Here is a 14,863-nt window from a genome sequence, read left to right as displayed (position 1 = left end):
ACCTTTGCTCTGTGACAACTGGTTGGCAGCGGTGGGATCAACAGCGGACAGCGAGATGGACTACAGCAGCCCAGCGATTAATGGAGCCACAACCTCAGAATACAGGAACTGGACTATGGCAAGTCTACAAGTAAGGGCCCGGGAACTAAACCTGAGTTACCAGGGAAGAACGAAAGAGCAACTGATCGAGGCACTGGAGGAGATGACCCTGCAAAGCGACCATGAGGAGGGCTGCCCCCAGGAGACAGTAGAGATACAGGAGTGGCAGGTACAGACCCAAAAGAGCAGATGGGTTGTTTTGTATGAGGAGGAATTGGCAGTGCTGGGGCTAGGAGCAACTGCAGAGCAAAGGAGTAGAGCATTACAGAGGGCTCAGGAAACGGAGAAGGAGGAACAGAGAATGGCGTATGAAAAGGAAAGAATGGTGCATGAAATGCGAATGGCTGAGATAACTACGCGGAATTATAATCAAACGTCGACCCCCAGCCCAACAGTGAGAGAACCACCATATGTCTCCCATAAACACTTCAAGACCTTTGATGAAGCGGCTGGGGATGTTGATGGATATTTTCAGGACTTCGAACACCAGTGCCGCCTGATGGAAGTCCCAGAGAAGGATTGGGTCCGGTATCTGGTGGGGCACCTACGAGATGGGGCTGCGGAAGCTCTCAGAGCCATGGACCCTAGTGGTCAGCGGGACTATGAGGCCATTAAAAGAGCGGTGCAGAAGTATTATGCAGTCACTCCAGAGACCTACCGAGTTCAGTTCCGCTCTTTGTCTTACAATGGGGGAAGCTCCTTCCACATGTTCGCCCACAAGTTGAAGCAAGCATGCAAGCGCTGGCTAGAAGGAGAGGGGGCTGTCACAGTCGATAAGATCCTCCAAGTCATACTTAAGGAACAGTTCTTTTCCCAGTGCCCCGCTGAGATCCGTGAGTGGGTGCTGGAACGGAACCCAGCCACAGTTGAGCAAGCTGCTTCTCTTGCAGATGAGGGCCTGACCATCAAGCCGCAGTGGAAGAGGTTGTTTGCAGAGGAGCGGAAAACTACCACAGTCCGCCAGACACCCTTCAGCCAGCCACCCACCTTTCGTGCCCGGCCTCAGGATTACAATTCCCCCTCTACCCTTGCCCCAGCCCATCGGCCTCCAGCTGTGAACAACCCTGTCCCTAGACAACGACCTACTGGAAGAATGCTAGAGCGCAGATGTTTTGGTTGCGGGCGGCCTGGACATTTGCAAGCTAGTTGCCCTGTTAACATGGGGGCACGGGCCACCGTGGCATCTCGGCCTATTCACTACCTGGGAACCACCCCTAGGACAGAAAGTTTGGCCCCATTTCCAGATGACTCCATGAATGACCCATCTGTTCCACCTCCAGGGGTCTATGGGATTCAGCCTTCTGCCACACATCCTGCAAACCTTCAGCGGAAGCACTTGCAGGAGGTCCTCCTGGATGGCCGAACAGTTGTTGGATTCCGGGACTCGGGAGCTTTCCTAACGGTAGCGGACCCCCGAGTTGTGCGACCCGAGGCCCTAGAGGAGGGCCCTGGCATTTCTATCGAGTTGGCAGAGGGTACTCGGAGACGTATTCCTAAAGCTACCGTGGAACTTGACTATGGTTATGGACCAAAACGATGCACAATTGGTGTGATGAGCGGGCTGCCGGCCGATGTTCTGTTAGGCAACGATGTTGGAAATCTACAGTGCCACTTTGTGGGAGCAGTGACCCGAAGCCAAGCTCAGAGAGAAGCCAACATGGATCGACCGGATTTGCTGCCAGATTCCAGCCCAGCGGCCCCAACTTCCCAACTGGTGAGTGACTCTTCCCTCGGGGCTAATAATCCTGCAATTTGGGACAAGGCACAGTTTAGGAGGGAGGTAGAGACGGACCCTACATTGGATAGTTTCCGAGCACAGGCTGAGATTGGACAGATAGGAGAAAGTGGTGAGAAGATTATTAAGGAAGATGGACTCCTCTACCGGGTTACAGAGGCTTGCTCTCCAGATAAACCCTGGACTTATTGTAGACAGCTTGTTGTGCCCCAGCGATACCGGGCCTCCCTACTGCACCTTGCCCATGACATTCCCATGGCTGGCCATCAAGGGAAAACTCGCACAGAACGGAGGCTTACTCACTTGTTTTATTGGCCTGGGATCTCTCAGGCTGTTGCGCAGTTCTGTCGGACTTGTGATGTATGTCAGCGTAGAGGCCGACCAGGGGACCACCCAAGAGCCCCCTTACAGCCTTTGCCCGTCATCGATGAACCCTTCCAACGAGTGGCTGTTGATATCATCGGGCCTTTGGCTAGACCTAGTAAATCTGGGAAACAATATATATTGACAGTAGTCGACTATGCCACCCGATACCCGGAAGCTGTGGCACTATCCTGTATCTCTGCCACCAAAGTAGCCGAGGCCCTTGTGACTGTCTTCACCAGAGTTGGATTCCCAAGTGAGATCTTGTCAGACCAGGGTACCCAATTTATGTCCGAACTGGTACAGTGTCTATGGCGTACCTGCGGGGTGCGGGCGATCCGGACCACCCCATACCACCCCCAGACCAATGGACTATGTGAGCGTTTTAATGGTACTCTAAAGAACATGTTAAAAGCCTTTACTGAGACTGATCCAGACTGGGAAAGGTACCTACCACATCTCCTGTTTGCATATCGGGAAGTGCCCCAGGAATCTACTGGATTTTCCCCCTTTGAACTGTTGTATGGCCGGAAAGTTCGTGGTCCGTTAACCTTAGTCAAGGAGCACTGGGAGGGGCCAGTGGAGGATACCGGAATTCCTGTTGTCCCTTATGTTCTGAAGCTTCGAGACACGCTGGCCCAGTTGGCCCATTTTGCTAAAGAGCAGGTCCAGAGGGCGCAGACTCGACAAAAGACTTGGTACGACCGCAAAGCACGCTATCGGGAATTTACTGAGGGGCAACAAGTTCTTATGATTGTCCCACATCCCCAAAATAAGCTACAGACCACCTGGGAAGGGCCTTTTAGAGTCCTCCGAAAGCTCAATGACACCAACTACCTCTTAGCACTAGATGAGCAGGGGCTCCGACAAAAGACTGTCCATATTAATATGATTAAGGAGTATCACGATCGGGCTCCACCTATGATTGCCATGTGCCAACTTGCCTCTGAGGAGCGCTCAGAAGGAGACTCCCTCCCGGATCTCCTAGAAACGGCCCAACGCATCACCACTGTAGAAGATGTCCCTCTAAAGGACCACCTGCACCCAGCACAGCGAGAGGAAGTGTCCAATATACTTCATCAGCACAGGGCTGCATTCTCCTCCCGACCAGGGCAAACCAGGCTGACCCAACACAATGTGGACACCCCCGGTGTCCCACCAATGCAACAAGCACCTTACCGGGTCCCTGAATCTGTCAAAAACACCATGTGCAAAGAGCTGGAGGATATGCTAGCCCTAGGGGTTATCCAAGCCTCGCACAGTCCCTGGGCTTCTCCAGTGGTGCTTGTACCCAAAAAGGATGGCAGTACGAGATTTTGTGTGGACTACAGGCGACTGAATGACCATACTATGAGTGACCCCTACCCTATGCCACGCATTGATGAGCTTCTGGACAAACTCGCTGCGGCTAAGTATGTCACCACCTTGGATCTCAGCAAGGGGTACTGGCAGATTCCCCTGACCGCTGCAGGGAGGGAAAGGTCAGCGTTCATAACCCCTTTCGGACTGTTTGAATTCCTAAGCATGCCTTTTGGAATGAAGAATGCCCCAGCAACCTTCCAGAGGATGGTGGACCAGCTACTTCAAGGATGCAGAGACTTTGCCTGTGCTTACTTGGATGATATCGCAATCTTTAGCCACACGTGGGAGGACCACTTGCATCATGTTGAGGCTGTTCTAGATCGGATACAGGAGGCCGGCCTGACAATTAGACCAGACAAATGCCAGATAGGTCTGGGCGAGGTGCAATACTTGGGACATAGAGTGGGAGGGGGAAAACTGCGACCAGAGCCCGCTAAGATACAGGCTATTAGAGACTGGCCCATACCACAGACCAAGAAACAGGTCATGGCGTTCTTAGGTACTGCTAGTTATTACCGAAAATTTGTCTCTAACTTCAGCTCCGTGGCCAAGCCCCTGACAGACCTGACGAAGAAGAACCTGCCCAGAGTGGTGAGCTGGACCCCGGCCTGCGACAGAGCTTTTAACCAACTGAAGGACGCCCTTGCCTGCTCACCTGTCCTTGCTGCCCCGGATTATAAACGAAGGTTTATTGTTCAGACAGACGCCTCCACATATGGACTGGGAGCCGTCCTCAGCCAAGTAAATGCCGCGGGGGAGGAGCACCCCATTGCCTACCTCAGCCGGAAGCTGCAGGACCGGGAAGTAGCATATGCCACTATAGAGAAGGAATGCTTGGCAGTAGTTTGGGCCCTCAAGAAGTTACAGCCGTACCTGTATGGTCGGGAGTTCACCGTAGTGACCGACCACAACCCCCTCACTTGGCTGCAGAGAGTCTCTGGGGACAATGGACGACTGTTGAGGTGGAGTCTGGCCCTTCAACCCTACAACTTTACCATTCAGTACCGCCGAGGGAGCCAACACCAGAACGCGGATGGGTTATCCCGGCAGGAGGACATATGACCTATAGAGACTGATGTGCATTCCCCAATTTACCTGTGTAGGCCAATTGTGTCATGCACATGTTTTGAGAGGGGGAGGGGTTGTCACGGGATGGTTAGAGTCTATACTATAGGCAATGTGTAATATATATTTCATGTGGAATGTATTCTCTAACCTGTTGTATACATCAATGTGTAGTTGGCTGATTAGGGTCTAGTGTGTTAGCACATTGTATGCAAATACCTCTAACTAGTGAGGACCAGTGAGGACAATGGGTGGAGATAATCTGATCCGTGTCTCCAAGAAGATGTTGGACGGTGCATTGTCCATAGTAGACAGGGAGTCTGCTCTCCTTGGTATAGGTGAGGGGGGAAGGATCTGTGACTCAGCCCTTCCCACCCACAGATATAGGTGTAACAGTCTTAGTATATAGTTGTAGCTTGCAGTTAGTATGTGTTAGCCGGCCTGTGCACAGCTCTGTAGAGAGCCAGGATTTAGTTACAGGACCAAGGAGCCAAAGCTATCATTGGATTGTGACTTCTGTGGACTTATTGTTATTACGGTTGATGTGACCGCCGCCGGCTACTAACTTTGTGGATTACAATAAATTGCTGTTGTCTCCTGACCTCTTGCGTCCGTGTTGATTCAAGATATCCTCCGGAGGAAGACGTATACCTTTGCTCTGTGACAGGTTAGTTCTGCTTTAAAGCGTAAATTAACTTTTGGACAACTTTAGATTTTTTGGCAGTATTTGTGTCATAAATACATTTTGTAATATACTGCATTAGCATATTTTGTATCCTTTCTATCTTGTTACTATGTATGGGAGTACTGGCCTTTGTAAAAATGTAGAGAAAATGAGGGTAGTGGAGGGTCACCTCAAACAGTTATATCTTAGACATTACAGTCCTATGAAAAAGTTTGGGCACCCCTATTAATCTTAATCATTTTTAGTTCTAAATATTTTGGTATTTGCAACAGCCATTTCAGTTTGATATATCTAATAACTGATGGACACAGTACTATTTCAGGATTGAAATGAGGTTTATTGTACTAACAGAAAATGTGCAATATGCATTAAACCAAAATTTGACCGGTGCAAAAGTATGGGCACCTCAACAGAAAAGTGACATTAATATTTAGTAGATCCTCCTTTTGCAAAGATAACAGCCTCTAGTCGCTTCCTGTAGCTTTTAATCAGTTCCTGGATCCTGGATAAAGGTATTTTGGACAAACAATTCAAGTTCAGTTAAGTTAGATGGTCGCTGAGCATGGACAGCCCGCTTCAAATCATCCCACAGATGTTCAATGATATTCAGGTCTGGGGACTGGGATGGCCATTCCAGAGCATTGTAATTGTTCCTCTGCATGAATGCCTGAGGATTTGGAGCGGTGTTTTGGATCATTGTCTTGCTGAAATATCCATCCCCGGCGTAACTTCAACTTCGTCACTGATTCTTGAACATTATTCTCAAGAATCTGCTGATACTGAGTGGAATCCATGCGACTCTCAACTTTAACAAGATTCCCAATGCCGGCATTGGCCACACAGCCCCAAAGCATGATGGAACCTCCACCAAATTTTACAGTGGGTAGCATGTGTTTTTCTTGGAATGCTGTTTCTTTTTGGACGCCATGCATAACGCCTTTTTTTATAACCAAACAACTCAATTTTTGTTTCCAAAATGAAGCTGCCTTGTCCAAATGTGCTTTTTCATACCTCAGGCAACTCTATTTGTGGCGTACGTGCAGAAACGGCTTCTTTCTCATCACTCTCCCATACAGCTTCTATTTGTGCAAAGTGCGCTGTATAGTTGACCGATGCACAGTGACACCATCTGCAGCAAGATGATGCTGCAGCTCTTTGGAGGTGGTCTGTGGATTGTCCTTGACTGTTCTCACCATTCTTCTTCTCTGCCTTTCTGATATTTTTCTTGGCCTGCCACTTCTGGGCTTAACAAGAACTGTCCCTGTGGTCTTCCATTTCCTTACTATGTTCCTCACAGTGGAAACTGACAGGTTAAATCTCTGAGACAACTTTTTGTATCCTTCCCCTGAACAACTATGTTGAACAATCTTTGTTTTCAGATCATTTGAGAGTTGTTTTGAGTAGCCCATGATGCCACTCTTCAGAGGAGATTCAAATAGGAGATCAACTTGCAATTGGCCACCTTAAATACCTTTTCTTATGATTGGATACATCTGGCTATGAAGTTCAAAGCTCACTGAGGTTACAAAACCAATTTTGTGCTTCAGTAAGTCAGTAAAAAGTAGTTAGGGGAATTCAAATCAATAAAATGATAAGGGTGCCCATACTTTTGCACTGGTCAAATTTTGGTTTAATGCATATTGCACATTTTCTGTTAGTACAATAAACCTCATTTCAATCCTGAAATATTACTGTGTCCATCAGTTATTAGATATATCAAACTGAAATGGCTGTTGCAAACACAAAAATATTTAGAACAAAAAATGATTAAGATTAATAGGGGTGCCCAAACTTTTTCATAGGACTGTATAAACTGTACAAACTTGCTTATTTTCAGAGATAAACCCAATCCTGGCTGATTTTTCAACCAGTGATATCTTTTGAATTACTTTAGATAGTACTTTAACCTTAGTGTCAAATGAAGAAAGAGAATCAAGCAAGTTTGTATGTTTTATAGTGTCCCAAGATAACTGTTTGAAGTGACCCTCCCCTTATTTTCTCTACATTTTACACAGCCTGGTACACCAAGCCCATAACATTCAGTGAGAGGTAGGAACAGCTCTCAATACAGAAGCAATGAGAAGATTTTAAAAAGTGCAGACTTTCACAAAAAGGATCTGAAATTTGTTAATAAAGTATATTACAAAATTTATTTATGACACAAATACTGCCAGAAAATCAAGAACTGGTGGAAAGTTTAGTTACATTTTAAGCATAAAGATATCTTTTACTTGTCCTGGTGGCATAAACTGGCTGCATACTGAAAATTTTTATAGAAGGTTGAAATAATACTTTCAAAATCACGGGCACAAAATAACACGGTGTATATGCTCCTAACTCCCATTGAAATGAATGGGAGCATTTTGAGCGCGTAATCTGCCGACACGTGTATACGTGCCAGATTGCTCTCCACTTTCCTCCATGTGAACGCACCCTAACACTGCTAAATTATAGATAAGAAGCTGATAATACACAGATAAAGTCAGTTAATCAGTGGGAGAATTTTTCTCTGCTCCCCCCTGCTCCATAGAAATGTACTGTATATATAAGGCTTAATACAGAGAGGAGAGGATATAATATAAACAAAACAGTCAGATTGAAGATAAGGAGTAGGAGAACAGCTTAATAAGTGGTGAAAGAAAACCTTAATAAAATATATTACAACGTTTATTATTTTTAAATGCACTATTCAATTCTGAAAAAAATAGTTTGTAACTGGAGGTACACTTTAAGGACCAATCGCCATTTCTCAAACATGACATAAGTCGCTTTATATGGTAATAACTTTGGAACTCTTTTACCTATTCAAGTGATTTTGAATTTGTTCTTTTATGTTGGTGGTAAATTTTGGTCATTATGTTGTGCATTTATTCATTAAAAATTCAAAATTTATTGAAACTTTAATTAAATTAATTGTTATGTTTAAAATACAGATAATCATACCACACAAATGTGTTAATAATTAACACTTACCACATGTTTACTTAACATTGGCATTATTTTTAACATCATTTTATTTTGAGGGGATGGTAGAAAGTTTATAAGTTTAGTAGCAAACATTAAAATTTTCAAAGTAAATTCTATATTTTAGAAACCAAGTCAATGAAGTGACTTTGAGAGACCAATATAATAGGAATCCCCAATAGGTGACCCCATTTTAGCAACTGCACCCCTTTAATTTATTTGAAAAAGTGTTTTGGAATTTTGTAAAACCTTTAGATATTCCACAGGAATTAAAACAAAATGATAAGATAGTCTTTTGTACGAGAAGAACCTACGTTTGTGGCCACAAACTGATAAAGCATGTATTTATGGATATGCATGCAAGTGTATCAAGGGCAGTGTTCTTTCATCATGATTGACTTCATTGCTGTTTGTTGGCAAATCTGGCAAATAATGTTACAAGATATGCCTAGAAAAATATTTGCAAAGATATTGATAGTAAATATAAACTAAAAGTGAGAAATAGAACATAAATATTGCATGGTACATGAATCTTGTGAGGAACACATTTATCTTTCTTTTTATTGCACACAGGCATTCCAAAAAACCCTCACCATCTAACTTTAACATAAAGCAAATCCATTCTTCAGGAGAACTTTCAACACAGCTTTTTATTCCTGCAGAATCCATAAAAGGTTTGTTATTTATCATATCAATTGAAGCTGAAGAGACAAATTGAGGATCAGCTCTGCTCTGAAGTTAGTGACAGTTCAGATCCTGAGACAGGATTTTCTACAACAGGCGCCCCCAAAAGCTTGCAGAAAGAAACCTTATTACTGTACAGAAGACCTTCACTGCTTATCAGTGAGGAAACTAGTATACATGGCCAAAAAAAATCCTGCATTTCTCTAGTAATGGCTGAAAGCAAGGACCTTGTTAGTGCCCTAGTGAATAGGACTTGGAGTTGAAGACTCCCACTCCCAGGTTTGTCATTATATAAGGTCATAGAGCAGCCTGCAATAGAACCTTAGCAATTTTACAATGTAATGTAATGCATTGCATTGCACTTTATTCAAGTTATTATTATTTTAGAATATATAGATGAGCCATCTAGAGCAATGATATTGACTCTGTTTCTCCAAACTGCTATGCCCCACACTGTTCTAATATGCCCTCCTTCTTTGAGTGACAGGGTCAGGTGAGATTTCATCTTAGCTTCCTGGCCCTGTCATTGTGAACTTTCCTGTGAACTTTCTGTTTAAAGTACTGCAGGAAGAACCGCAATGCGTTGCCGCCACAGTTTTTTCCTGCAGCGCTTTTTTGCTGCGGGATACTACGTGGGGCCTTAGCCTTACAGAGGATTTAGAAACCTGTCTGTGTCCCTATTTTTTGTGTGGTGTCTCAGTATTTGTACAAATGCATAACTTTACCTCTTTTTTTTCTAAATAGATGTAGAATACATTTACTTAGCATTAATGGATGCAGACTATAAAAGACACCCAAAAAATAAATATATTTCCAACATGATTAATTATACATTGGATGTGCAGTGGACACAATGCCTACATTGGAATAATAAGCAATGGAGCTCAGAAGAATGCTCTCCTCAAAAAGGAACAACAGCCTTAGCGTTTACTTGCCGGTAAGCTACTTTGTGGAAACTGTAGTTTTACAGAAATATTTTTGTCATTTCCAGGTTTCTTAACATTTTTCAGCAATATGTTATAATCAAGACTTTGTTTGCAAGCTATTTGAATACCAAACATGTTATATAGTATTTTCCTATGCTGTATATCGAAAGTAGATTTCAAATATTCTTTTAACCTATAATCCTCCTAATTAGTTATCTCTGAAAAATGAGCCAGTCATGTTCATTGACTTCTGAACTATTTCATTAAACTATAAACTAAGAATGTTCCACTAATTCACATTTTACAAAGCAGAAGATATACCTCCTATGACAAGTTTTTCTTCTCTTTTAAGCTGTGCACGACTAGGTTTGTACACCACTGCAAATAAAGAAGTGTTATCTGATTTTAACATGGAAGATGTCTCCCAGTTTTTAAGGTAATATATCTGCAAGTTCTTCCTGGGCACTCTGTTCTTTGACTATATAAGCCTTCATATGTAAGCCTATCCAATACTGATACTGTTCTAACACTGAGTAACTATACAATAGCAATGAAATAGCTGAGAAAAGCCTATCCATAATATGAGAGCTGCAGGAGCAATGGACTGTAAATATAAGACAAATACATGTGGTCAAGTAGGTAAAACACAATTTAAAAAAACTATCTATGATCCCAGTCAGAAAAGACTTTTCTTAGGCCGGGTTCACACGGGGTGTTTTGGACTGGAATTTGACGTGGAGGCCGCCTCCGATTCCAGTCCAAAAGAACGGGTAGCCACGACTGGCATCCAGTCACGGCACTCCACTCTGGATTAGGCCTAAATGAATGGGCCTAGTCGGAAGGGAGTGTCTGCAGGTGGATGTCCAGCTGCAGCATCCACCTGAAGAAAGAGCATGTCGCTTCTTTTTTCTGAGAGCAGCAACAAACCGCTCGCAGAAAAAGGAACCCATTGATTTCAATGGGAGGCATTTTGCTCAGGATTTTGAGGCAGGTTCCGCCTCAAAATCCTGACCAAGAAACCCCCATCTGAACTTAGCCTCACATTGTAAGCTGTTTGATGTGCAGGATCTGTGTAACAACAGATTCAACTACAAATTAGCAACATGGGATACACCTAGAAGTTGAGAAGTATTTCAGGCAGAAAACAGCCACATTTTAAATTTTGTTCCACAATCACATACTCTATGAAATAAGACTATGTCTAGGTTCACATTTATGCTATTGTTTACGGAATTTACTGAACATTTTTTAAATATACATTATTAATCTGTTATATTTTCTTTTGGCAGAAAACAAGTTGTAAAGTTCTTCCTAGTAACTATAGGAACCTTTTTTTGCCAGTATAATATCTGTATATATGATATAATGGTGTGTCACTTCAAATAGTTGTATTTCCAGTTTTCTACCACCTAGAAAATTGCCTCTTGTGCCGTTTGAAAGGTGGGAAAAAAGCATTTAAAATCACCTTCTTACTTGTTTTTAACTAACGATTTCTCTGTTTCTGTTAGGGAGGGTTCACACGGAGTTACGTGCTGCGTGATGTGGCACGTAGACGGCACGTGAGCTATTGCGGGCTGTTCACGCTTCCATTGATTTCAATGGGAGCGTGGATCGTATACGCGGCGCTATTTTGCGGCCTTGCCACATCACGCGGCACGTAACTCCGTGTGAACCCTCCCTTATAGCTAGAGCTGCAATATTAGTGTAAGTTCACATAGATTTTTGGTGAGGATTTTGAGACGGACTTTTTTGGTCCAGAACCTGAGGCGTAGGCCACCTCAGGTTCTGGACCGAAAGCCGGATAGCCGCGACTGAAAGCCGATGCACTGCACCGGCATCCAGCTGCGCACTCCACTCCGGATTAGGCCCAATGAATGAGGATGTGCAAGTCTGTCTTCCATTATGTAATTAGGCTGACGAGATGCAATAACATCGAAACAGCTGTCCTTGGCTGAGAGACTGTACCTGGTAATATCCCACATCATTGCAAACAAAGGCCTCTGGGAAGGTCGGGTATGATGTTGAAGGGAGCGCCTTCTATTGAGCTGCATGACTGAGGTTCTGTCTTCCTAATTACATCATGTAAGACAGACTTGTACATCCTCAGGGAGCGCCCTCTATTGGATTACATGACTGAGGCACTGACTTCCTAATTACATCATGGAAGACAGATTTGCATATTCTTCCCGTGTTTCCTTGCACAGTGGAGCGCTAATGGTTTAATAAGACTCCACACACCTAAACGGTGGTCTCTCCCTATGGAGAGATGATATCCACCTAACCCCGGCATAAAACCAGCTATTTGAAGTGACACTACTTCCTATTTGCTATATCTGTATTTGCTAGCAATCGAAGGTGAATATGGAACAGATCTCCCTACTCATGCTTAGGATGTTGATAGGAGGTAGGTTCACACCTGCGCCTGGTCTCCACTTTAGCTAATCCGGCGGGTTTCCATCTTTTGCTCCAAGAAACTGGAGAGGGGACAGAAACCCGGCAGTCAGTTTTCAAATGGGTTTGCAAAGTGAGTACCTGTGTGTGTGTCTTCTGCCTCTCCGTGGCGACACCGTTTTTTTTAACCAGGCACAAAGTCCTGCATGTCCAACTTTATGTCTGGTTAAAAAAATGGTTTTGTCGCGCAGTGGCAGAAGACTCAAACGGGCAGTCACTTTGCAAACCTATTGAAGTGAATGGGTTTGAAAACTGACCACCGGATTTCTGTGCCCTGTCCAGTTTCTCATGGCAGAAGACGGAAACCCGCCAGATTGGCTAAAGTGGAGATCGAGCGCAGGTGTGAACCCGCCCTAAGTGGAGTTAAAAAACCTAGTTGGTTGTGTTAAGTGTGATCTGGTTGACTGAGTGATTGGACATTGAACATAGCGCATTTCTTTCTTTTGTGCAGTTTCTGTTAAATTATTTTAATATCCATTTTTCCTTTGCACCTAATTTAGGGGAGCGTTTATTGTACCCAGATGTTTTACTTAGAAGCCAGGGACTACTGACATTACACACTTCTAGGGCTTGCTTCACTACATGGTTGCCAGCTAAATGGAGCAAATTTAGCTGAAATTAAGTTGTTAAAAGCAGGAGTGAACATATCTATAACTATTTGTTTATTGTAATTTTGATAACGAATAGCAAGATTGAATATTTATTTAAGTGCACAGTCTGTTAAACGTATGCACTATTGAAAAGAGTTCCAGGATGAATATCGCTGTGGCAGACGTGAGTATGTTTCCCATCTAGAAGCTCAAATTAGAGACCTGGAAGAACCTGGCAAAATGCAACAATGAGGGTGATTGACAATCTTGAGAGGATCATAAGCACTTCGCAAGTAGTTAGTGGGTTAGATATGGAGATTGGAGAGCTGGAGGGATATTTGAAAGACCAGGCAAGGAGCATGGTGAATAAAGCTAGAAGGGGTGGAAGAGGCTCCAAGAAAAGGAAGACCACTCATGTTTCTATTCATTCAAACAAAATTGGCAAGTTTGTTGATGATGTGGGGATGTCAGTGTCAGAATTGGCTGCCCCAGCAAATACTGCTCTCCTTAGCAGCCAGGAGGACAGACGTGGTATGAGAAGGTAACAGGCAAAGTGCTGGACTCCAGGTATCTCAGCCTCAGGTTTCTGACGTATGTGTCGTCCAGGGCGGATCTGGAGTAGGTATCAGCCCAGGTGTAGATCCTTGGCTCATTACTGACCCATAAAAGACTGCAGAGCCTGCAGTTCGTGGCAGTTCCCTGAGGTGAAATGAGGTGTGTGGTTCTGTCCTGTAACCCTGAGTCTGGTGAGACTATATTGCTACTGCCTTGTTCGTGTGGCTGGAAGTAAACCACACGTATAGTTACTATAACCTACTGTTTAGTTAGCGCTCAGACGAGCAGGTATTTATTTTGTTTTTTGCTAAAGTTAAGGCTGTATTTTTTTAAATTTTGTGCATGAATTCAAGATTTATTTATGTTTCTGTTTTTTTTTTTTTTTTCAAAAGAAACCAGTTTCCTGCATATTTTGTGTCCCGGTCTTGACTGTTTGGGTACACCACTGCTTTTACCGAGCTAACTTCCCCACAGTGGGTACCAATAAATAGTAAATAATACTAATTAATAAATGGTAGACTATTAAGAATAATTCTAGAGAATTAGGCTCCAAGATGAAGGGAAGGAACTTCACAGGTATACTGCCAGTGCCATACAGAAAACAGGAAAGGCAGAAGGAGCTTAGGGAGTTAAATGCATGGCTCAAGTCCTGGTGCAGAAAAGAAGGTTTTGGGTTCTTAGAGCTCTGGGCTGATATTTCATTTGGGTAAAAGCTTTTTTGCACAGATGACTTCCAACTGAATAGAACAGGGTCTGCTATGCTGGGGGAGAGAATTCTAGTGGGGGTGGGTGGAACATTTAAACAAGGAACGAGGGTGGAGGAACAGGCAGATTGTGTCTGTGCAAATAAACTGGTTTCACCACAGAGAGGCTGCATATGGACAGTTTGCTTTAAAATTGTATTCAAATGAAATGGGTTTTTAAACTGACCGCCAGCAAGCCGTCCCCTATGCAGTTTTTCTAGTGATTTAGGTGGAAACCCAAAGGGTGGACAGCAGCGCAAGTGTGAACACATCATGAGCAGTTATCACGGCCAGGGCCGGCTCCAGGTTTTTATGGGCCCTTGGGCGACAGAGCCTCAGTGGGCCCCCTTGTAAAGGAGGCGGGGGAGTCGAGACACTGTGCGTCGCAGATGAAGCGAGTGACGTCATGCAGGAGTGTGGCGTCACCAACGCCATACCTCCCAATTTTTAAAGAGAAGAAAGAGGAGCAAAATGTGCGGCGCGGCAAATTTGGCTCCACCCACTTCTGTTGATTCCACCCATTCTCATTCATTTATCATGTGCTCCCACACAGTACAATCCTCCTACAGTCACCCATAAATTATATGCCCCCCACCATCTCTCCCCCAGTTTCATATACACCCTTCCTCTGCCCCCAGTTT

At 44.1% G+C, this 14,863-nt stretch overlaps 1 protein-coding gene across 1 annotated transcript in view; it reads left to right on the top strand.

The window, feature by feature from the left end:
• PKD1L1 (polycystin 1 like 1, transient receptor potential channel interacting) overlaps positions 1-14,863 on the top strand; it is a 194,435-nt gene that overhangs the window by 105,225 nt on the left and 74,347 nt on the right. The window contains 3 exon segments of the mRNA XM_075271991.1: positions 8,847-8,947; positions 9,702-9,894; positions 10,236-10,319. Coding sequence (XP_075128092.1) covers positions 8,847-8,947; positions 9,702-9,894; positions 10,236-10,319 — 378 coding nt within the window.

The sequence above is a fragment of the Leptodactylus fuscus genome, chromosome 4 (genome assembly GCF_031893055.1).
Source record: "Leptodactylus fuscus isolate aLepFus1 chromosome 4, aLepFus1.hap2, whole genome shotgun sequence".
NCBI classification, from domain to species: Eukaryota; Metazoa; Chordata; class Amphibia; order Anura; family Leptodactylidae; genus Leptodactylus; species Leptodactylus fuscus.
The sequence above is the reverse complement of the archived record's forward strand: the minus strand, read 5'-3'. Positions and strand labels throughout refer to the sequence as shown.